General features: G+C 52.9%; 9 protein-coding genes across 9 annotated transcripts; 3 read left to right on the top strand and 6 right to left on the bottom strand.

Annotated features, from left to right (window-relative positions):
* Positions 1-309: 309 nt before the first annotated feature.
* On the bottom strand, positions 310-974 carry SPSK_03631 (uncharacterized protein; the record flags this gene model as incomplete). The annotated part of the gene is made up of 2 exons (XM_016730467.1): positions 310-711; positions 786-974. 2 exons carry the CDS (start codon positions 972-974, stop codon positions 310-312), a joined length of 591 nt encoding a protein of 196 aa, XP_016585276.1.
* A 3,125-nt stretch (positions 975-4,099) lies between these two features.
* SPSK_03599 (short-chain dehydrogenase/reductase SDR) lies at positions 4,100-4,867 on the bottom strand (the record flags this gene model as incomplete). Its single annotated transcript, XM_016730436.1, has 1 exon — positions 4,100-4,867. The coding sequence occupies one exon, from the start codon at positions 4,865-4,867 to the stop codon at positions 4,100-4,102; it is 768 nt and encodes a 255-aa protein (XP_016585275.1).
* Positions 4,868-5,826: 959 nt separating this feature from the next.
* Positions 5,827-6,822, bottom strand: SPSK_03503 (GINS complex subunit 4; the record flags this gene model as incomplete). Its single annotated transcript, XM_016730341.1, has 4 exons — positions 5,827-6,186; positions 6,326-6,503; positions 6,550-6,606; positions 6,695-6,822. 4 exons carry the CDS (start codon positions 6,820-6,822, stop codon positions 5,827-5,829), a joined length of 723 nt encoding a protein of 240 aa, XP_016585274.1.
* A 550-nt stretch (positions 6,823-7,372) lies between these two features.
* Positions 7,373-7,857, bottom strand: SPSK_03684 (uncharacterized protein; the record flags this gene model as incomplete). Its single annotated transcript, XM_016730519.1, has 3 exons — positions 7,373-7,449; positions 7,499-7,663; positions 7,728-7,857. 3 exons carry the CDS (start codon positions 7,855-7,857, stop codon positions 7,373-7,375), a joined length of 372 nt encoding a protein of 123 aa, XP_016585273.1.
* A 1,785-nt stretch (positions 7,858-9,642) lies between these two features.
* On the top strand, positions 9,643-11,895 carry SPSK_03118 (uncharacterized protein; the record flags this gene model as incomplete). The annotated part of the gene is made up of 4 exons (XM_016729959.1): positions 9,643-10,043; positions 10,129-10,273; positions 10,349-10,749; positions 10,815-11,895. 4 exons carry the CDS (start codon positions 9,643-9,645, stop codon positions 11,893-11,895), a joined length of 2,028 nt encoding a protein of 675 aa, XP_016585272.1.
* An 825-nt stretch (positions 11,896-12,720) lies between these two features.
* Positions 12,721-14,521, bottom strand: SPSK_03223 (uncharacterized protein; the record flags this gene model as incomplete). Its single annotated transcript, XM_016730064.1, has 2 exons — positions 12,721-14,260; positions 14,337-14,521. The coding sequence occupies 2 exons, from the start codon at positions 14,519-14,521 to the stop codon at positions 12,721-12,723; spliced, it is 1,725 nt and encodes a 574-aa protein (XP_016585271.1).
* Positions 14,522-15,357: 836 nt separating this feature from the next.
* SPSK_10541 (uncharacterized protein) lies at positions 15,358-15,726 on the top strand (the record flags this gene model as incomplete). The annotated part of the gene is made up of 1 exon (XM_016736914.1): positions 15,358-15,726. The coding sequence occupies one exon, from the start codon at positions 15,358-15,360 to the stop codon at positions 15,724-15,726; it is 369 nt and encodes a 122-aa protein (XP_016585270.1).
* A 2,210-nt stretch (positions 15,727-17,936) lies between these two features.
* Positions 17,937-18,516, bottom strand: SPSK_03656 (uncharacterized protein; the record flags this gene model as incomplete). The annotated part of the gene is made up of 2 exons (XM_016730491.1): positions 17,937-18,393; positions 18,476-18,516. The coding sequence occupies 2 exons, from the start codon at positions 18,514-18,516 to the stop codon at positions 17,937-17,939; spliced, it is 498 nt and encodes a 165-aa protein (XP_016585269.1).
* Positions 18,517-20,185: 1,669 nt separating this feature from the next.
* SPSK_03400 (homoserine dehydrogenase) lies at positions 20,186-21,485 on the top strand (the record flags this gene model as incomplete). Its single annotated transcript, XM_016730238.1, has 2 exons — positions 20,186-20,219; positions 20,416-21,485. 2 exons carry the CDS (start codon positions 20,186-20,188, stop codon positions 21,483-21,485), a joined length of 1,104 nt encoding a protein of 367 aa, XP_016585268.1.
* Positions 21,486-21,606: the final 121 nt, after the last annotated feature.

Raw genomic sequence — 21,606 nt, 5'->3', positions numbered from 1 at the left:
AGCGGTAGACGTCTTCACGAACGACAAGCGTAGACATGCAGCAGATAAGGCCGATTGCAGGGGATATCTTTGATTAAATCGTTTGTAGAGAAAAGCCCTTTTTCCAATACTGCAAAATCCATCGAAGCAGCTTATCCAATACCCCCTACCACGACATTACATTATGTGAAGTTGTATTTTTTGTTCGAATGCGCGAGGCAAGGAGTGATGCAAATCAGCGCTATCCAACTCTCCGTGCTCGAATTATGTTGGAAGTAAGTCATCCCCGTTCCGTTTCTCCCCTGTTCATCGTGCGTCTTGTGCATATATTTACAGGGCAATCAGTGCGGCAACAAGGCCCATGAGACCAAAGGCGGACGTCGTGACACGCATGGCCTCGCCGCCGTTCTTGGACGAGGTTGCAGAAGCAGTGGAGCCGGTGGCGGTGCCCGTGGCAGAGCCAGAACCAGAAGCAGCAGTCTTGTCGGGGCTGGAGCCAGTCTTGGCGCCAGCAGTACCAGTGGTGGTGGCAGTGCCGGTGGCAGCAGCGCCAGAGCCAGCGGCGGCGTTGGTCTGCTCCGGAGTGCCGGTAGACGTGTAATAGTTGGCACCAATGCAGGCGGCGACACAGTCGGCGTACTTCAGATTGTCCGAGGCGGTGCCGTTGCCCTTGGGGCAGTCAGCCACGCAGTTGTTGGTGGCATTGGCCTGGGAGGCGTTGGGATCAGGGACCTGGGAGAGGAGTTAGCAGCAAGGTCACCTTTGGACGCACAAAGCAGTACCGGGAACAAGTAGTGGACACATACAGCAATGCACTTGGCACGGCAGCTGACGTCGTCGGCGGAGCAGGCGTCCAAGCACTTGGTGATAGTAGCCTGAACCGAGGACTGAGCAGCACCGGCACTGGACACAGCGGTGGTGGTGCCCGTGGTGGTGGACTGGGCCGAGGCGAAGGCAGCGAAGACGCCGACGAAGAGGGCAGCAGAGAAACGCATGGTAGCGGTTGGTGTGGATGATTAGGTGACTAAAGTAGACGAGACTGGGTTGCTGTATTAAGAGGCCACGAAGTAAAGGGCTGAATATTTGCAAAGAGTGTGAGAAGCGAAGAGAACGAGCGTCTGGGGGTGAGTGGTATGGATGCTTGGTGAGAAGAATCTGAAGAAGAAAAAAGAAGAGGGAAAGGAGAAGAAACAGAGGTGAAGAGAGGAAGAAAAGGGGAGAGGCCTGGCACTAACAAATAGTAAAATCTTTCTACGAGCTGGCCACAAAGCTATGGTCTGCGGGTGCATATAAAATGGAAATGAGCTATATGGAGCAAAACAAGCGTGTAAACAAGTTTGTGCTCACTGTGTGGCACGTTCTGAGCTCTTGGGTTCTTGGCTGAGCTGCAAGGCACGCGCTGACACCCCTCCCCCCCTCCTCTCCCAACAGTATTTGGTCGTCTCTGCCTTCTGTATTATTGAGAACGGCAAGCGGCTTCCTCTGGGCGGACCGACTGAGCTGTTGCCGTCGTGTGATGGGGGCAGCGGACTTGTCTGGGGGTGTAGTTGCAGCTCAATTTAGCGTGATGCGAACCGTGTCCCGCTGGTCGACCGTGTGTATATCTCTTTGTCCACGCACAACACAACGGCGTTGCAGATTGGATGGAGTATATTTTTACACAGCAGTCTTTGAGACGGGTTTCCCGGTACAAATCGTGCTTTTCCTTTGTGAAGTGCATCGTGCAGCGACGCCTAAATTCGAGCACATATTGTTTGAAGTCTATTGATATGGAACCGACACTCCTGCGCCTTTGGTCCTTCGATGCGACTGCTCCACACATTGTTCTATTCTCCGCGTGACTTGTTGTGGAAGACTAAAAAAACACGCTCCATAACCGCCCGATACACTGGCGTGGAACCATTCGGCCCCCTGCGCAACATACATGTACTTCGTACCATCAAGATCGAGGCGGTGCAGAGAGGCAGGCGGTAGACGAAGTGGGCAAAACTCCACCAGATGTCGAAACACCGTCTGGGGAACTTGATGTGAGGTTTCTCTGGTTTTTGTGGCTGATCAGTAATGATGTCCTCCAGCATGGGTTGAATGGGTAGAGCAAGGCATGTAGAAACCTGTTGTCGTGCCACGATGGTCACCATGACTCGCAAGGCTACTGCCTGAACACGGACGGACAAACGAAATGAGCCATTGCGAAAAAAGAAAAGAATGCAGAAAGCAATACGATGTACTAACAGGAGTGACGAAGGTTGCATTGTAACTGGCCCCATGCTTTTCGGCAGTCTTGGTTCGCTGGGGCCAAAGCACAAGCGGACCGAGTCAGTCCACACATCACAGGCCGGTTTTCCGTAGCTGCCCACCCCTTTTCCTGTAGCTGAGGGCGTCTTTGGGTCGCCTTCCCTGTCACAGCTCATAATTAACTATAGCCCGCAAAGATACTTTTTCATTTTTAAAATTACCGCCTCTGTGAACATTTTACAGCTAACGCACAATCGAAATACGGGGCATAAGGCAGAAGAAGGACGATAATGTGTCAGGGATCAACTGGGCAATGCATACAACTTACTTATTCCGTAGGGAGGAGCATTAGAATACTTTCGCTCGTCAACGAGTGGGAGACCCGCCGTTGGTTCTCAACTGGGTACTTTCGATGAGATCGCGTTACCCTTCGGGCCGGCAAAATGGTAAGATAGTTGCTTCGAAGTGTGCGGGATAGCTCACAGCTCGGGCCAAGACGCGGACGCGTCCTGCTAATTTCTCATTGGTGCTTTGGTTGTCTTCTGCACTCGCCTCGGCACACAACACCTCGTATTCAACTTGGCTTTGGCCGTGTCGCCACATGAAATCAGACAGAAGCCGGACACCACAAACAAGAAGGTGTTGAAAGACAACAGACGCCACCGTCCATGTTCGGCTTTTGCTTCAAGCCAAACATGAAGTGACGGGTGGAGAGGAATGTGTTCAGTCCGTTTGCTAAGGAAACCGGGTTGAGCATTCCTGGACCACTAGCAAGGGGAAAAAAGAAAGAAAGGAGAAATGCAATTTACACTGAAACAGCCACCAACAAGAGAACGAGAAGCGAACAGCATGGCCGCCACACCAAACGGACATCGTCACTATTTCCTAACTTTTCAACCCTTGTCCGAGTTGGAGATGAAGAAGGACCAGGGGTCTGCAGCGTGCCGTGAAAAGTGGGACCAATACTGACCTTGTTCACGCCTGGCTTTATCGTCTTTCTCCTCATTTTTGCCGTATTCCTGCCATTGGCTCCCACCTCCTGTTGCTGCTGTTGCATGACCGCGTGTCTTTTTGATCTTGAGTGGTGGACGTTGACGAGGCGCATGTTCTTTTGTGTCACTGTAGGACGATTTATTTTGGTCGTGGAAACGGCCATCCTCTCACCCTCCCATCAGGTTGAACAATCTCATCTGTTTCTCTGTGCACACTCCAAGGAGTTATTCACTTCGCCGACTATAGGCATTGTGTATCCTGTAATTACGGACAGAACGAGAAAAGAGGTACAGCGGCAATGGCTTGGCTCTGAACGAAGTGAAATAGCCTGCATCACCACAGCCGCCCACTTGTGTTCCACTACAGGGACTGCCATTTCTTCCAGTGAGCATGGCCGTTCGATCGTTGAAGCAACCGCCACCTTGACCATATCCCCTTTCTGTCCGCCACATTTTACTACTGGCCGCGTATGAGCATAATGCCCCCTACGAAACAGTATCCGCCATACCGAACCTGGAAGTCCATGGCACGTCTATGTTGTACATGTTGAGACAGGCTTTATTTAATTTTCCAATGCGATATCATATCTACTGTCATGCTCTCTACTTCGTAGACACGGCTGTGGACAAAGATGAGACTGGCTCGTAGGAAGCCCCCATTCGATCAACTTACTTAAAATCGGGGCGTGCTCACGCCACGTGATATCATCTCAACTTTCATGGCTCCATATTTTGTCGAAAGGATTCCATTGTAACATTGTAGCGTACAAAGTACTAACACGGAAATCCTCCATTCATGGGGTGCATTTTGGCCTAGTCTTGCACAAGGCTGATCCGCAGCCTTGTCTCACGCCCTTTTCGTCCTCCCTTGCCAACATTGACCATATCTACAACTACCAAGGGATGACGCCCTGGCGGTTGGTGTATGTCGCCGTCTCGCCATCAGGCCCCAACGTTGCCAAGCGTACTGCGTTGATGGATCCGTTCTCGACAGTGTCGTAGCCGGCGTATCCGTTCAGGTTCGTCGCGCAATAGCCCGGGCAGTTGCAGTTGATCTTCCAGTTGGTCGTGTCGCCCTCCAAGTCCACCATGTAGTGCCACGCCAGCATGTTGAGCGCCGCCTTGCTCGTCGTATACGCGCGTGCGACGTTTGCGTGGGTTTGCGCCTTGGGGTCCGACTTGTAGCCCATGCTGCCCAGCGTCGACGACATAAACACGATACGCTTCGGCTTGTTGGTCTCAATCGATTTCTTCATGAGTGGCAAGAACGCGTCCGTCACCGCGGCCACACCACTGACATTGGTGTTCATGATCGCAGCCCACTCGCTGCGCGTCTTGACGGCCGGGCTGGCCTTGGCCAACTTGGGGTCCGTGTAGTTGCTAATGCCCGCGTTGTTAATGAGCACGTCGAGGCGGCCGTGCTTTTGCTCGACCTCTTGTGCCGCGGCCTCGATGGACTCGTCTGAATCTACATCCAGAACGACGGGTTCGACTGTCAGGCCGTCGGCCTGCAGCTTCTTGGCAGCCTCTTCAATGGCGTCCTTGCGACGGCCCGCCATGACAACAACATAGTCCTTCTGTTCAGTGGCTAGGCGCCTGGCTATCTCGAATCCAATGCCTTGGTTGGCGCCGGTGATGAGGGCAACAGTCTTGGAAGCCATGTTGGTGAAAGATCGATTTGATTGCAAAAAAAAGCGAGGAGAGGCAGACTTGGTAAAAAGGTGGATGGCTGGTAAGCGGGTAAAGTACATGGATTAATGAGGCAGTCGTTCAGAATCATAAAACGAACCAGGGGCATCCGCAGGCTACTTCAGCACGCATCTTTATATATTGTTATGTGGCGCTCGATGAGAAGTCTGCCTTCAATATGTTGCCACGAATGTTGGTAGCACGGACGACCTTGGTGGTTACAGCATTGGTGGACGCGAATTAGTAATGTTGGTTGATGACAATGTTGTCCACCCGGAGAAACGACCAGTAAACTCCGGTTGGCGACAGGCGAAATGGTACGGCGCTTTCATTTTTTTCACAAAGAGACTCCCGCGCTGCCAAGCTGCACGGCCCTAGTTCGCGGTGTTAGTGGTTTGCATCAAAAATAAATCCCGGAGACATACGTTGCGGAGAGTTTCATATTACCGTTTTGCACGGAAACATAAGAGTGTATGTCCAGCACGGGTTCTGACGTATACGCGACCTCCGTCAACACGGAGGAACAACACACGATGACAAACCAGACCAGGCGACAACGGTGACACGACGACACGCAGTCTTCTGGACACCTGTCATGATGCACCCATGCTCGCCTTTGTTGCGAAGAACGAAGGAAATTCGGCAGCGTTCGTCGAAGGTCACGGAATTCCGCTTCCGCAAGTGATACCGTCTAGGCGCACACGGGGAGCATTTGATTCGGCTTTCGCCTCTCCTGTGTATGAACATTTTCTGTCCAACACACCCGTCCTTCCCTCATTGGCGTTCCATTTTTTTGTCAGCCAATTTGGAAAACAGGCAACGGTATAGTTTGTTCATATTCGCGTAAGAATGTGTTATGTAGGCGCCAAGGGCGGCATGGGCCGACGCACTGCCGTCCGGGCCTGTCTGCTGTATCTGGGTATACGGCAAATCATACAAGCTCGGCGTCGCCCGCCTCGACGAGCGGCTTGGCATCTGACCACCGCAGAATCAGCACGTCCCCGTCCTCGCCTTTGACGATCTCGTCGACGTCGACGCCACGGCCCCGGACGGCGCCGTCACGCAACAGACGCACAAAGACGGCACCGTCGAGATCCGGGCTGTCAATCATGCTGATGTTGCCGGCGGTGTCGTTGAGGTTCTGCAGGTTCGGTGGGAACGCGCCGAGAAAGGACGACAGGTAGTGATTGTGCAGCAAGGCTTGATGGCGCGTGGCGTAGGCCAGCTCCGTGTCGGACATGCGTTCGCGCAGGTCAGGTGTGGACAGGTAGTGCAGTGTGTGTTTGTCAATCTAGAGCAAATGGCCGCGTGGATTGCCCATTGGGTCAGCTTTGAATGCTCTCGTGCTCCTGTCGTTGGAGATGAGACAGCTTCCTCCTCCTCCTCCTTCTCCTTCTCCCCCCCTCCCCTCCCCCTGTCCCTCTTCTCACCTTGGCGATACGCGCACGCAAGTAGCTGCGGACGAGGTACTTGTAGCGCTCGAGCTCGGTTTGGATGACGATAAGGGCAAAGTTGGTCTTGGGGTCCATGTCACCAGTCATGTCCTCGACGGTTTCAATTTGGTGTGTGATACGTTGGTTTACGCGTTCAAACAAGCCAACGGGCCATCTGCAGAGAATTGGCAGTCAGTACTCGGTACGGGCCCAATACATACTGTCCGGAAACAATCCCCGCTTCGGTCAGCACCCCGCCGCCATTGCCGACACTCGGACTAGGATGTGCGCAAACGTCTCCCCTTTCTGTTGCTTCCCCTCGCGGATCCAACGAGTATGCAAAACCCAGTCACTGCTGCATCTTACGCTAGTAGCTCTGGCGCCGAACGCTCAGCAATCCAAGCTCGTGTGAGGGCCTGGAGGTCGTGCGTTTCCTGGCCGGTGATGGGGTCGAGACTGGGGTCGACCTCGCGCAGGATGTCGTCAATGTCCATTGCGAGAGGACGCTGTGGCATATGGAGTCGTTTACGAAGTCAATCAGCTGCGGGTTGTCGTCTGCAACGGCTGTGGTGGTGTCGGACGGGTGCATGCGGCGATGCGTCGAGTCCTTTGAACGGTTCGAGGTTTCGCGATAGGTGTTGCAGGAGTGTGAGGGACGCGTTTTTTGGCGTGGCTTGGGCCGGCCCCAATTGAGCCAGGGTCTCCGCTAAAACGCTTTGCTTACTGGCGGGGTGCACTTGACGCGTAAAGTGGTCCAATTATAGGGGGAGGGGTGCTGGCGACCGCATACTATGGGCCGAAACCACTGAAAGCGACTGAGGACACTGAACTAAATCATCCTGCGCAACACGTGTGTTCGCACCAACAGCAAACACGCAACTCACCAGTGTCCCCCGGCCTCCTCCTGCGAGCTGCTCCGGCGCCTGCTAGTTTGCGAAGCGCATAACCTATGACGGAGAAGGTTACAGGCGGGATGGATCGATGCCGTCACCACTCCCGAGAGGGCAATCCACAATACGTAACAAGCAATACGAAGTACGACATTCATACGCTACGCGTTGTCTCCAGCGTGCAGCATCTGACCGCCTCGTCGTGCGGTGTGATATCGGAGTCGATACCAGCTACGACTCAAAGGAAGAGAAATACACAAAGATTTGAAGTACTCCGTACCTCGCCAGTCTCCAACAGCGAGCTCCAGCATATCCAGCTGAAGAGCGGCGCCCTTTGAAAGCCGGATGTGACGTTGGAGGCTCAAAACTGGTGCCAACGCATTGGTGCCGCGCTTGGCACGGCCCAAACACTGGTTATTGGCTGTCTCACCTGCATCAAGGACAGCTGCAGAATAGATGAAGCGAGAAAAATGCGAAAAACGAGCTTCGACGGCCCCCAAAGAGGAAACGAGGGCGGCGATGGCGACCCACGGTGCCCACCGCCTTGCTGGGCTTTCGGCCGGCCGTCGAATCAGTAAGGAGCGGGGCCTGCGAGGTGATTGTCAGCCCATGCAGGCCCCAGCCTCCGGGCGAGGCCATTCGCGATTGCAGCTACCAGGTGTGGCAGGAGAGATGTAGATAAGAGACAGAGACGCAAGGTGAGACGATGTAAAAGAGAATGGGCGACAGTGGGAAAGAGGGAAGGAGGAAAAGCAGGAACTGCGGAAGGCGCAACGTCGTGAGAGAACAAAAGGCAGATATCACCCGCGTACGTGAAGCCATTGTCGAGGCTGAGAGGTTATGCCTCCGTCTTCTGTCTTCCATCTTGCGTTATGTATGGCTCTGCGTTTCTACTTCGCATTCACTGTCCCGTACAACCCCATCTCACCGTTGTCAATATACGCAGTCGTTGACCACACAATCTCAGCTGCTCCCAGTTTCTTCTTGGTTCATCCTCGGTTGCTCGTGTTCGCTGTCATCCCGTTGGCTTGTTTCTCTCTCTCTTGGCTTCTTGTTTACGGCTTAACGAAAACCAATTTTCTCCTCTCCTCTCATATTGGCCAAGTTGGGCAAGTGGCCGGGGCGTTTTCTTTGTTCTCAGTACTTCGTGATGCCTAGCTCCACCCGGTCACTTACACATGCCTTCCCACACGCTGCCCACTCTTGTCCACTCTTGCCCACTCCTGCCCACAGAGGCTGGATTGGTGAACAATTGGTTCTCGTTCGCACTTGCCGCATCCTTCTGAGCCCGCCCACCACTCTTGCCTCGAACAGCACCACCACCTTTTCGGGGTTGCGTGTTTTGTATTTTTTTTTTTTTCGGTATTTTGTGTATGTTGATTTTTGTCCTACTCTACCACCAGCTGCATCCACTGTGCCTCTCAGCCTCTCAGCCTCTCCGCCTCACGCCTCCCGCTCCGTTCGCCTGATTGGCAAGGGAAGTTGCTGCCACCCACGACGATTGTGGACTGTTGGTCGTTATCGTTGTTTGCCGTGTACCTTTTGGTACCCATTTTCCGACTGTCGTCCTCTTCACTTGTCGTCGGTTTTATTTTTCAACGATTCTGCCTCAAATCTCACTGATTTTGTGTGCCATTTACTTTCATCCCGAGTCCATTTCGCGAACTCTTCAACGCTCACCCGAGCTCCTTGTTCATCCTGGGCATGGTTTACGCTTCTTATATCGGCTCTTCCCTCCTCCCTCCAAACAGCCCGTTTTTTCTCACAAGGCGTCTTGAGGCGTTGCCGGAGTCCCAGCTCCACAGTGTGGTGCTGACGATATGTCCCCAATTCGACAGTATCTGAGACACGGCAACAAAGGATACCGTTACTTACTTCCCAAACAAGCTACCATCGAGCAGCCAGACCCGCTACTCTAGCCTCCTAGCTCTCATAGTCTACGCTTTCTCCTGTTTCTTCTTGGCCTCTCCGTGCTTCCTTGATGGCTCGTCTATTTTTTTTCTCTTGCCATCGACCGTCCGTGTGACAAAGATCTAGGAAACCGGTATTCGTGTCGTCCGCCTCTTGTTGTTTCTTTCTCCCCCTCCTCTTTGGCTTGCAACCCTTAAATTCTCTTATCCCGTCGACGTTTCCTCCGTCCTGGTCGCCGTTCTGTTTCGCACGTTATTGATTCTGGACCATCATAAACCACCGTACAACTCGCATCCGGCATTGTCAAACTGGCATCACTCGACAATATTTACAGCTAAGCTCTGGACAACGCAATTGTCACCTCTCTATATTCTCCCGTCTCTTCGCACGCATCGCATGGCCTGATTCGACACACTGTCTCCGAAAGACACATTTTTGGGCACCGCCATCCGGGTTTCCAAATAAATTCTCACACCTCGTCCGATCAACTATGCAGCCGTCAAAGACTCCACTATGCCAGTTGCTGTAGGACGTCTTGTCGCCCATGTCCTGGGCTACCTTAGACCGCTGCATATCCCGACTCATGCTCGAGGTCACGATACAGTACCAGCCGACGGCCTTTCACACAACTTCTTTGACGGCTTTGCCCCTCAGCCGGCTCTCGATGGCCGTCCACCACAAGTCGGCTTTCGCCGTCCACAGCAGACTGAGCATATGAAGCGGGACTGCCTCGCCAATGGCACCAACTTTTGCTTTGGTGACAGCAGCAACTACTGCTCATTCTGTGGCACATGCTGCTCAAGCCCCAGCAACGGCAACAACAAATGGTGCTGTCCGTCCGGCGGCATCTGCTGCGGAAACTCTTGCTGTGGCAGCGGGCAGTCATGCAACAATGGACAATGCTATCTACCTGTGTACGTGAATGTAGGCGGGAGATGGTCTACATCCCTCTTCCTTCATCTTTTATGATATATTTTGTTTGCTAACAACTCTTTCCAGTGTGACAATCACCTCCACCAGCTCTGTTGTGGTCACACACACCCATTTCGCTTCAAGCCTCGCAACCGTCATCCAGAGAGTTGTCGAAAGCTCTGTTGTTAAGTCTATAGTTGACGTCACGAACACAGATGCAGAGACACAGACAGTAGGTGCACACTGTTCCTGGGCAAGTGGAGTGTATCGAAAATTACAAAACTAATGTTTATTGTTTTCAAAAAAGAACTGGGTTTATGTTACGACAACTTCCATAGGAAAGCGCGCAGAGCCGACTGGGCTTCCTTTGGAAGACATCAACCGCCGTCGTCCCGGTGCCATCAGTGAAATTGCCAGTGCCACACGCATCGACGCAAAAATAACCTCACTGCCGCTACGTATCCAGAGCCCGTCCCCGGCCCCAATTCCGTCAATAGAACCCTCGGCGACCTCCGAAGCAATTGCTTCGGAGAACATTCTTCCTCGTGATGCCCAAGCAGACGCCAACACAATGGCTGCCTCCCGTTCTACGTCGACTGTAATCGTTTCTGCAATAATCACGAACGTTGTCACAAGCTTCATTGCTTCGACTACGACAGTTTTAACTACGTCCACCAACGTCGAGACCATCTACCAGACGAATACGGTGTAAGGCCAAGCAACCAACACCATGAACCTCGGGTCCCATATACCAGTCCACTAACCAGAAATAGAGTACTAAACGCCAAGGCCACTGTCGAAGCAACCTCGACATGGACATATACGTCGCACCACCCAGTCACCGTCACGATGACCGAATTCTCGACAAATTCTGAGCCTGCGTCTCAATCCACAGAAGCTCCGGCCCTCGTCACCAGCGACTCGGACGGATCTTCGACCAATAAAAACCTCTCGGGAGCTTCTATAGCCGGCATTGCTATTGGGGTGACCGCATTCACAGCCATATTCGTTGCAGGCCTGATTTTCTTTGTTCGCCGTCATCTCGCCCGTGCCAAGGAGAGAAGGTCCATTAGCGAGGATTATGCTTTCCTCGGGACAGGTCGCAGCGACTTTGACGGCCCAACCCGAAGCAACAGCAACAGCGGCAAAGGCCCATCGATAGTCATGCTCAACAGGCACTACTCAGGACCCCCGCCGCCAAGCGCTCGGCGGCCCAGCGCCCAAATAACACCCACTCAATATGCGGATCCGATGCAGAACGAACGCGGACTCCCGCCGATTCCGTGGTACTCGACTACGTCCAAAACCTCACCTCCCACGTCACCTATCTCACCTACCTCAGGCTCCTTTCCCTTTAGCGGCGATCTCAAGCAGCTAGTGTCACAGACATCTCCAGCATCCCCAACGTACGCTCGCACATCCCACATGCGCTCGGGAAGTGCGAACACGACTATCACAGCTGGCAGTTCGACAATTGCCGGTGGTAATAGCACTCAGACGAGCGTGCGAAGTAATTCGAGTAAGACGGTGCGGTTTTCTGACAGTGGTTTCTCGCACCAGCGCGCTTCCTCGTCAGGTTCTGGGGCGGGTACTGTAATTGATTCCTCAAGCGACGTTCCAATGGAAACCTCTGGCAATATCCCTACGGTCCAGGTCACGCCAATTTCTCCAGTCACACAAGTCGCACCGTCGGAACTTCCAAGCGTACCCGCCCCATGCGCATATTTATCGCCCGACCCGCCGTCACCACTGCTACAGCCGCACCTCGGCCCGCTCCGAATTGTTAATGGTTCGATTGACGAAGCGTCTGATCAAGACGAGCGAACTCCAAAAACTCCTCCGCCGGCGCAGTGATTAAAATCCAAGTTACGAATTTCATTTGTTCTCTCTTTGATGCCTCTCCTATGTTTATAACACTTTCCTCAACCATTTACAACTGGAAAATGTCCCTTATGTTTGTCGTTTACTTTGATACCACTTTTCAGGTTATGTGCATTAGTTTGCGTTTGCATTTTCATTTCCACTGGATTTCACCAACATCTCACTCGTTTCATGATAAATGCCACAGCTTAAAACAGGACGCAAAATCGTTGTGCGTTTCGGGGGGCTTTGTTTTGTACTCTGGAAAAACTAAGGAGAGGGAACAAGAATCTGCATACATTCGCTCATATATACATTGTCGGGCCGGTTGACAAGACAAGGCCATATCGGGGTATGCTTTGCTATGAGGGGACTATGGCGGAAACATTTACTCGGAAAGCAAGAGGGCACTGATTCATATTCAAGGAGAAAACGCCATTGACGCCGCCAAGGGCGTCGCATTTAAGCTTTCAAATCAAAAGCATACAAAGAGGTAAAATACATTAAACATATCAAGTTGAGCATTCCAGGTACCTCTTTCCCTAAACCAAAGCATATGCATGTTGTATAATCATTTCTTAGGGAAGATATATCCCAAACTAAGAGTGAACCCAAGAAATACTAGGAGCAAAATACATGTATAAAAACAGAACCAAGAAAAAAGTAAAATGAAAATGGGTTAACTCCGCCATATAATGTGTGGATGCGTCTAGCAAACTCCAAGAATAGTAGATAAAAAAAAAGGTAAAAAGCTGCGAAACAAATAATGGTCCTTTTAGATGCATTTTCAACTGAGGTAATACCATGCTGTAGTTCTATTTAGCCACGGTACGCCCGGTACCCTGGGTACCCGGTACGCTCCGGCTGTGGCTGTTGCAACGGTGGCGGGCTTGACGTGTTGTTCAATGGCCGGCTGCTGCTACTATCGTAGCCGCCGTTGTAGTTGTTGGCGCTGCTGCTGCCGTACGAGTCCTGGCCGTGTGCTTGCGGTCGGCTGGATCCGCTGATAAAGTCAAAGCCGCCACTGTTCTGTAGGGTCGGCGATGCCGGCATCTCAGCAGGGCCATAGTTTTCATTGTTCTTGTTGTTGCTCGTATTCGTGTTGATTCTGTTGACGTTGTTCTGGCTGCCGTAGGCTGAGCTGCCACCGTTGCCCGTGGTCGCGCCCGAGTACTGGCGCTGTGGCGGTGGGCGGTTATTCATTAGGCGGCCGTTGGCAGGTGCCTGCGAAGAGGCGGCACCGTAGGGAGCCGGGCTGGCATACCGATTGGGGCTACTGGTCACACCAAAATCAGATTCGTTCCCCGAGCTAAGCTCTGGGATACGAGGAGACCTGTTGTCCACACCGCCAACATCGGGTATGCGGGGCGACCGGTTATCCATACCGAGATCCGGGATACGCGGCGAGCGGCGTTCCATGCCGTAGCCCTGAGGAGTGTTGTTGGCACTTCCACGGTAGCCGTCATAGTAGTTTCCGGCATTGGGACCCTGGCCGGCACGTCCATAGCCACCCTGTCGTTGCTGTGGTGGCGGGCTGGCGCCACCGTAGCCAGGCCGTTGGTTGTTGAATTGGTGCGGAGACTGACGGCCCATTGCGCCAGCACCCAGAGCACCTGCAGCCATAGCACCGGCACCATATCCACCATGATTGTTGTTGTTATCCTCCAGCTCGGCATCGTAGTGGTCCAGAACACCCGATTGCTGTGGGCTCACATAGCCCGGGCCGCCCCTGCCGTATGGGTCAGAACCGGCGCCAGCCACATTCGGGATAGCGCCGGCAGCGAGGTAGCCGTTGGACACAGCCGGATGACCACTACCGAGGGTGTTACTAGTGGGCGACCGCGCACCGTACGGGCCAACGGGACTGGGGCTGCCCAGCGGGCTGGGGGTGCCGGGGCCGGGAGAGACGTTGCGGGTATTCAAAAGCGGTGCAGTCTGTGTTGTGTTCTCTGGTTTCTTGAGGTTGTCCATCTCGACCTCTTCCTCGAGGTAAACCTTCTTGTTGTTTGCGGTCTCCCAACTCGGCATGGCGGGCAGAGCATCTTCGTGGCCGGCTGATTTGCTGACGTCGAAGTTGGCGAACTGCGGAGCATCTGCAACTGGCGCCTTGTACGGCAGACCGGTTGCCATGGGGGCCTCGGAACGATATCCCTGGTGTGGCGGGATGTAAGGCTCGTCGAGGTACTTGTTCCTCTTACCACGCGGCGGATCGCAGCAGCCACAGCAGTCACCACAGCACTTGAGGCAATAGCAGCATTCGCAGCAGCACGACAAACCGCAGCACAAGCAGCGAGCAATGCACCACACGATGGACAGCACGATCAAGCCGCCAACAATGATGATCGCGATCACTGGCCACCTAGGAACACATGTTAGTGGTTGGCTAGTTTGGTAGTGAGTACAAAAAATCCGGAGTGAAGAGAAAATAAACATACTTGCAAAAGTCCGCCTTCATGCAGTTATCCCAACTAGAGAAGGCGGTCTTGACGTCTGTGATCTTACCCTCCACATCAGCAACACCTCTGCCGTAGACAGCTGGTCCAACGGCTGCAGCGAGGACATCAAGAAAGCTCCTCCTCGTCGCAACGCTGCGGATCATCGCCACGTCGATGGACGGCATATTGGGCGTATTTGGAATTAAGAGGAAGAAGAAGAAGAAGAAGAAGAAGAAGAAGAAGAAGGAGAAGAAACGTGAGCTACAACGCTCAGGGTTGGCTCTGGTAGAGGGAGAGTCGACACGCAGGTTCTTAACGTAACAAAAAAAATCTCAAGGTTGAACGGTGAAGAGTAGGAAATGGTGTCGTCACTCGAAATTCGGTTGGTTCGGCCCCATACTTGTCGAGAGTTTCGCAGAGGTAAAAAAGTTCGATTCGACGTAGTCTCAATCTAGGCAGATGCAATTTCCAGGAAAGACCCAAGCGAAATCCGGCGGTAGGTAGGTCTCGTGCAGTCCGTGTGTCCTTTCAGTTCACGTCTCGAAGTCGTTCGTTTGTCTGTGTCTTCCTCAGTGCGGCGAGGAGGAAATAACGACAGATGATCGGAGAGAGTAGAAGAAAATGGGAACAGGCTAAATTCGAGTGGTAGGTCGAGTCGTGAGTGGATTCGGATCATAGAAAGAGTATCGAATAGCACGTTACGGTTCGTTAAAAGTGTCACCGTGTGTAATGAAATAACGGCTCGCGTTGACGCCGTTCCTGTGTGTTTTCCGGCCGTAGGGATATCTGAGCAGCAAAGCCGTGGAACAATGCGAGATCAGTTCGCGAGATTTGTGCGTTATACGGTTCAATGACCGGTGGAATGCAGTCGCACGGGTGCAGAACGAACGAGAACAAAGAAAGGGAAGAAAGAAAATAAGAATATGATGTGAAAGGAAGGGAGAGGGAGGGAATGGAAGAGGAAAAGAGAAGTGTGAAAAGGAAAGAAAAGGCAGTACAAGAAGGAAAAAGAGAAAAGAAAATGGCGCGCAATTCAAGGATGCTCAGGGCAAACAAGGAAAAACGGAGGAAAACAATGAAGAAAGAACGTCGGATCGACGACACTGCCTGGGTGTGGAAATGGGATTATCAGGAAATGGTAGGACGAAATACCCTTGCCTTGATGAAAGAAAACTACAACATCACAAGAAAGCACGAACAAAAACTGCGAAAATGGCGAACCAGATTCAGGGGCCGGGGATCTGGCGCAAAGCCATCTCGAGGAATGGAGGGGAGGACGGGACTGGGAAAGGGGGAAACTGCGACCGGCATTAGGATGCAGGTACAACGACGGAAGGTGCAGGTCCACTCAAAACTGCTAGTTTCCAGGTACAACGTACAGCTCCACTGACGTGAGATATCTTGGTCCCCGTCAGGAAGGACCCCTGGTGGGGTGAGGAAAGAGCAAGAAACGGTTTGGTGCGCCCCTTAGCACCTGGCCCGTTGGGGGTACCGTCGACGGGAAGTTCCCACGCTCTGGGGAGGCAAGGAGTCAAAAAGGGTACTATGTACATCCAAGACGGAGCCTGTCAAACCAGCACTAAGGTCGCTAAACTGACGGTGACTATTTACACAGTCAGCGAACGAAACGGCAGACGGATGACGCAAGGTGACCCGCCTGCACAAAAGCATGCAGACAAAAAGGGGCTGGGTGACACATTGATAGCGTGCTGGCTATGATTGACTGCCTGCCTGGCAATCGAGCATCTTCGCTGAGAATCCATCGCCAGTTGCGACATTACAGGTGCACTGTCACCGTTTTGAACGCGACGCCAGCGTCTTTCTGCAGACACAGGGTCTTATTACTCCGTATTCCAACAATCCTTGCCACCCGGAGGTGGTTGCGAGGCTGTGTAGAAGACATGGCCGCGCTAACTGGACCCTTCAGCGTGCAGTGTCAAGTAGGGAGAATATGTTGTCCTGGTTCTGAGAAAAGAGAGGCCCAAAGGAGTAGGCTCAGCATGCTTACGAGGGGCGCAGACGACACATACAAAGACGTCAGTCTGACAACCCCAAAAATGGAAACGGAAGTACAATGTTCTGGAGGCGAGAAACAAAAATAGGAGCGAACACGCAGAAAGCGACTAATACGTTACTAGCCTGTCAACATGTGCGCGAGAGGCACCCGAGTGAGGTTGCGAGGAAAAGGGGAACGGCTGTGCTGGGATGTTGGTTATCGTCATTTGACGAATGCCCATGAAAATCTCGGGAATACCAAGACCAAGAGCGACAAAGCCAAGAGGCCCTAAGAACCAAGCGTTACAAAGCAGGATGTTGTGGTGGTCGCACTCAAACAGGCCAAGGCAAAGCAACAAGGGCAAAGTCAAGCCGGATCTGACGACCTTGCAAGGAAAGAAACAGCCAAAAAAACGGCTTGGGACTGCAAGCATAGTAAGAAAGGCGAAAAGAGATGGATAAGGACTTGACCTTGGAGCGCAAGGGTGATTGTTTATGAAACAACAGACTTGCGCGACTGTCCTTCTAGGGCCAGGGAACAGCTTAATTTCTGCAGCACAAACTTAAAATTTATGCATGCCCCGAAATACTTGGGTTGATGACGACTGTCCAGCGGCCAAAAGGCCCCATTCCTAGCCTTTGCACGTGTGAGGGCATTACGTCGAATATCTGTGGCGTTGCCAAGGAGCGCCACAGTACTCCACAGACTTGCTGACCACGAACCCACTCTCGTTTCTGGCACTCAAGCCTGACCGAGCAACAGGTTTCGAATGACGGACGTTACCGCCACGTAACTCTCTCCACATTACGCGTCTCGCCGAATGATCCAGGCGGCCTCCTTTGTAAACAGTAAATGTGAATAAATGTGTGTGTTGTAGCATGCCCTACGGCACGGAATATTAAACGAGAATTGACAGCTCGAGGTCGTGTGCGGATTCTACTGGTAAATCTAGTAGTAAATCTAGAGTTACATCAACTAATCATCCTGAGCGCAAGCCTCGAGCTACTCGAAGAATCCATGTCTGTTGAAACTCATGTCAATCGCAAGGGAGGCCCCGCTCAAATCTGTCACTTTGTCGAGTCTAAAATATAAGCGCCAGCAGTTGGGACAAGGCTGAGAATAGAGTTTCTGTATCCTATGTCGACAAAAGCCAGGATGGCACAAGACAAAGAGGGACGTGCAGGGACAAAACTGCTTAAGGAATAAAAGAGTAGTTTAACACCGAACATATCATAAATGTGATTAGATACCTATTCCTGATCGTAAAGGTGTGCCAGGCTCCGCGATTTGATTGCTCCCCAAACGCCGTAAACAGATAGTTGAACAGGAAAGGACTTGAGAAATGTCGGAAAATAAGACAAGACTCCGTGACAGCGCTGCGCGACAATATCAATCTCCAAGAGATTTTGTAATAAATGCAAAGGTAAGATCGACCGGACACACAACTACGTCCGGATTGCCAACATCGTCGCTCCCCGGCATCCTACATTGCAGTCCACTCTTCCACTGAGAAGCACTTTTGCCAACTTACTCAGTACACCTGTCGTTCTTTTGATGTCACTCAGAGTCGTATAGTTGAACGCTCCTCACCCCATCCGGTTCTTTTATCTCTTGGACGGCGGGGGGCCTTCGGGCGCCGCATAGTCGTTATCGGCCTCCCGCGTCGGGTAGTAGGTGTTAGACGGCTGCTGTAGGGGCACATCGTTGTTGTATGTGCCGGTGTTCTGGCCATAGTAGCCCTGGTTGCTGTTGTAGGTGCCGCCTGTGTACTGGGGGTTGCCCGGAGCCTGCTGGCTATACTGCGGCGGGGGGGCGGAGTAGTTCTGGGCGTTGTTGTACTGCGGCTGCTGGTTTTGCCCCCAGCCTCCCATCCAGCTGGTGCCGTACATGGGCCTCGTACCGGTGCGACGCTGGCGGCGGACGCGGCGGCTCATGAAGAGCAGGAACAGGAAGAAGACGAAGACGATGACGCCGAGCAGAACCCAACGACCCCAGCCGTACCAGTTGGAGTTGCGGTAGCAGTAGCCATTTCTGTAGTAGTACCCGGATGTGCAGGAGTAGCTGACAGAGAAGAGGATGTTAGCAACAACAACGCACTAGAATTCGTAGCTTCCAAGGCCAGCACAAGACAACTGCAACTTACCGAGCTTCGAGCGCAGTAACTGCTTCGTGAGCTGGCGCCATTGAGAAGAAAGGGATAAAGGACGAGATAGAGCGACGAATAATAATTTATATGCCCAAAGACAAGGACAAGACAGATGAGATCGAGTTCGATGCGTTGACAGGTTTCCGTGCCTCGATGCAGTACAAAATATGCTGGGTCGATGAAGATAAAAGCGTGCAAGAGGAAGAAAGCAAGATCAAAACAGACGGGAGGAAGAATGCTGGTGGAACAGAGACAATTAAAAGATGGGCATGAGGTGTGGGCAGAGGGGGAGGCGAACAACAAGCGTGCTGAGTAGGTGCCGTAATTATGGCGGTCTCGACGGGCGATGGAAGTGGGCACAGGTGTTTTAGCACCGAAATGGCATGCATTTGTTGCGTTAGTTCCGATCTTTGGGGGGGCAACCTTCTTGCCCAGCCGCGTGTTACTACCTATTTTGGCCCTGCCGATGCACCAGGTCAGAGGATCGCAAGAACGACCAGCTCGACAGCATACAGTGGCTGGCGTTTTAGCGTCATACACCATCGCTTTGCGCCCGTGGGCTATGACTGTTGGCAGCCTGGCCTGCCCAGGTTTGGTCCATTTTACGGCCTAAATTTCCCCTATGCCTACGGGGGTGGCAGGGCGGCACAGGAGGGAGCCCAGGGAGCCAGCGCACAGCCTGGTGACGTCGCTGAGCCAAAACAAGCAAACCAGTATTTAACAGCATGCTGAAACCACGGAGGCACACCTTCGCGACTGCCGAATGCGACGAACCATCCATGGAAGGAAAGAGAGCAGAACTTACCTCGATTCAATTCCAAATGGGGCTTTTCGAACTAAAGTCCTACTTCATATTCCAACGATAGCCACATTTCGACACCGCGGCCAATGACCTAAACGACTTCAGCTGAGCCTTTAGATTCATGATTTTCGCGTCGGTCGCATGTTGCTAGCGCATTCATTTTAATTCGGGCGTTTCTTTTGCAACATGTTCAGCCCATTCTCCTCCTGATCGTGTCAGCTCAGGCTCCTCCTTGCCAGTGTCGCTCTTTCCCGTCTTGGGAGCTTGGCATTTTAAGGAAGATACATCGTCGAAATACCGCCGTGACATGCGACCAATTTTTCACAGGCAAAGGTCCCAAGCCAAGGCATACTAATGTGGCTTCTATTACCGTGAGTCTGGTGGAAAAAAAAACGAGTGCGAAAGTCGATCCATTTCTTTGGTTCACTCGCAATTCTTCGTATTGAGGCGTCTTTGTTTAGGACTGTTCGCAGCTTCCGAAGCTTTGGGTCCACTTTTTAGCAAGTGGCTATGTTCTTGGCAGGTGCTCTGTCGACTGCTCGAGATACTATGATGATTTTACTGCCGCGGAGATTTCACAGTGCCTGGAATCATGCAAGTGTAATTACCGAGTAGAGCGATGGCCCAGGCCCCAGCCGTGCCAGACCTTACGAAATACAAAGCCCGTGAAAACGGAGTAAAATTGCGCTAAGAAAAGGTGCTCCGTTATCGCATCTGTCGCATCCAATTCATCTGCGAAATCATGGGCAGTCTATTGTCGCTTTATTTTTTGGCCTGTTCTTTCGTCCAACACACGAATAATACTCCTCACATCCGGTACCCGTTCGAGCTTCCCTCACATCCTTAAAACTGTATATTCCAGCTTGCAGCATTGGCCGATCGCCTGCTAGACTTATACCCTTACAATGGCCTCCCAGCGGGTGTATATTGCAATCATTGGTACTGCCCCTCCCCCGCCTTGGCTGCTGTCGTAGTGCTCGCCTTTGGCACTGCCGGTTTGCCCAGCACATGCTCCGAACAGCCTCGCCCAGACTGTCGTGGTGCACCGAGAGTCCACGATTTTTTGATCACGCTGAACATTTAATGGCCTCCCAAAGTGCAATTGTGTATTAACATGACGACCCTTGTCTCCTAGGCGCCGGTGGTGTCGGGAAGTGCTTCCTCGGCCAGCTCGCCGATCTCGCCGCTCGCCGCCCAGCTACCCACCTCAGCCTCTGCTACATCACGACCAGCAAAAAGGCCGTCTACAGTAAGGACTACAGCGACATCAGCATCACCGGCGCCGTTGACAGCCTTGCCGCCTCGACCCAGGCTCCGCTCGCCATCCCGGCCCTCGCCGACTACCTCGCTGCTGCCCCGGCCAAGGTCGTCCTCGTCGACAACACTAGCTCACAGGATGTCGCCGACGCTTACCCGCTGATCCTCAGCCGCGGTATCAGCATCGTGACGCCCAACAAGAAGGCCTTTACCGGCTCGTACAAGCACTGGCAGGACATCTTCTCGTCGGCAGCCAACTCGGGCGCCAAGGTCTACCACGAGGCCTCGTGCGGTGCCGGCCTGCCGCTCATCTCCACCGTCAAGGACCTCGTCGACACCGGTGATCAGATCACCAAGGTCGAGGGCATCTTCAGCGGTACTCTGTCGTTCCTGTTCAACTCCTTTGCGCCCGCCAATCCCTCAGGCGCCGCCGCCGGCAAGTGGTCCGCTGAGGTCTCCAAGGCCAAGGCGCTCGGCTACACCGAGCCCGATCCGCGCGACGACCTCAACGGCATGGATGTCGCCCGCAAGTTGACCATCTTGGCTCGTCTGGCGGGTCTGCCTGTCGAGTCACCCACGGCTTTCCCCGTGGAGAGCCTAATTCCCAAGGAGCTCGAGTCGGTGACCAGCGGCGACGAGTATCTCGAGAAGCTGCCACAGTTTGATTTGCAGATGGAGGAGCTCAAGGCCGCTGCCGAGAAAGAGGGCAAGGTTCTGCGATATGTGGGCAGTGTCGATGTGACGACCCAGACACTCAAGGTCGGCCTCCAGTCGTTTGACCGGTCGCATCCCTTCGCCGCGCTTAAGGGCAGCGACAACATCTTCAGCTTCCACACCAAGCGGTACGGCAGCAACCCTCTCATCATCCAGGGCGCCGGCGCTGGTGGTGAGGTGACGGCCATGGGTGTGACGGGCGATCTGATCAAGGTCCTCTCCCAGATTGCATAAATGATGACGACGCCTGGAATAGATATTAAAAAATGGATAAAATGGGCACATGAAAAATCATGACACGGACAAAAGGAAGGCTATGATAGAAATAAAACATCTATTGCTGTCCTGAACTGCC

This window comes from Sporothrix schenckii, assembly GCF_000961545.1.
Source record: "Sporothrix schenckii 1099-18 chromosome Unknown Cont47, whole genome shotgun sequence".
NCBI lineage: Eukaryota > Fungi > Ascomycota > Sordariomycetes > Ophiostomatales > Ophiostomataceae > Sporothrix > Sporothrix schenckii.
The sequence above is the reverse complement of the archived record's forward strand: the minus strand, read 5'-3'. Positions and strand labels throughout refer to the sequence as shown.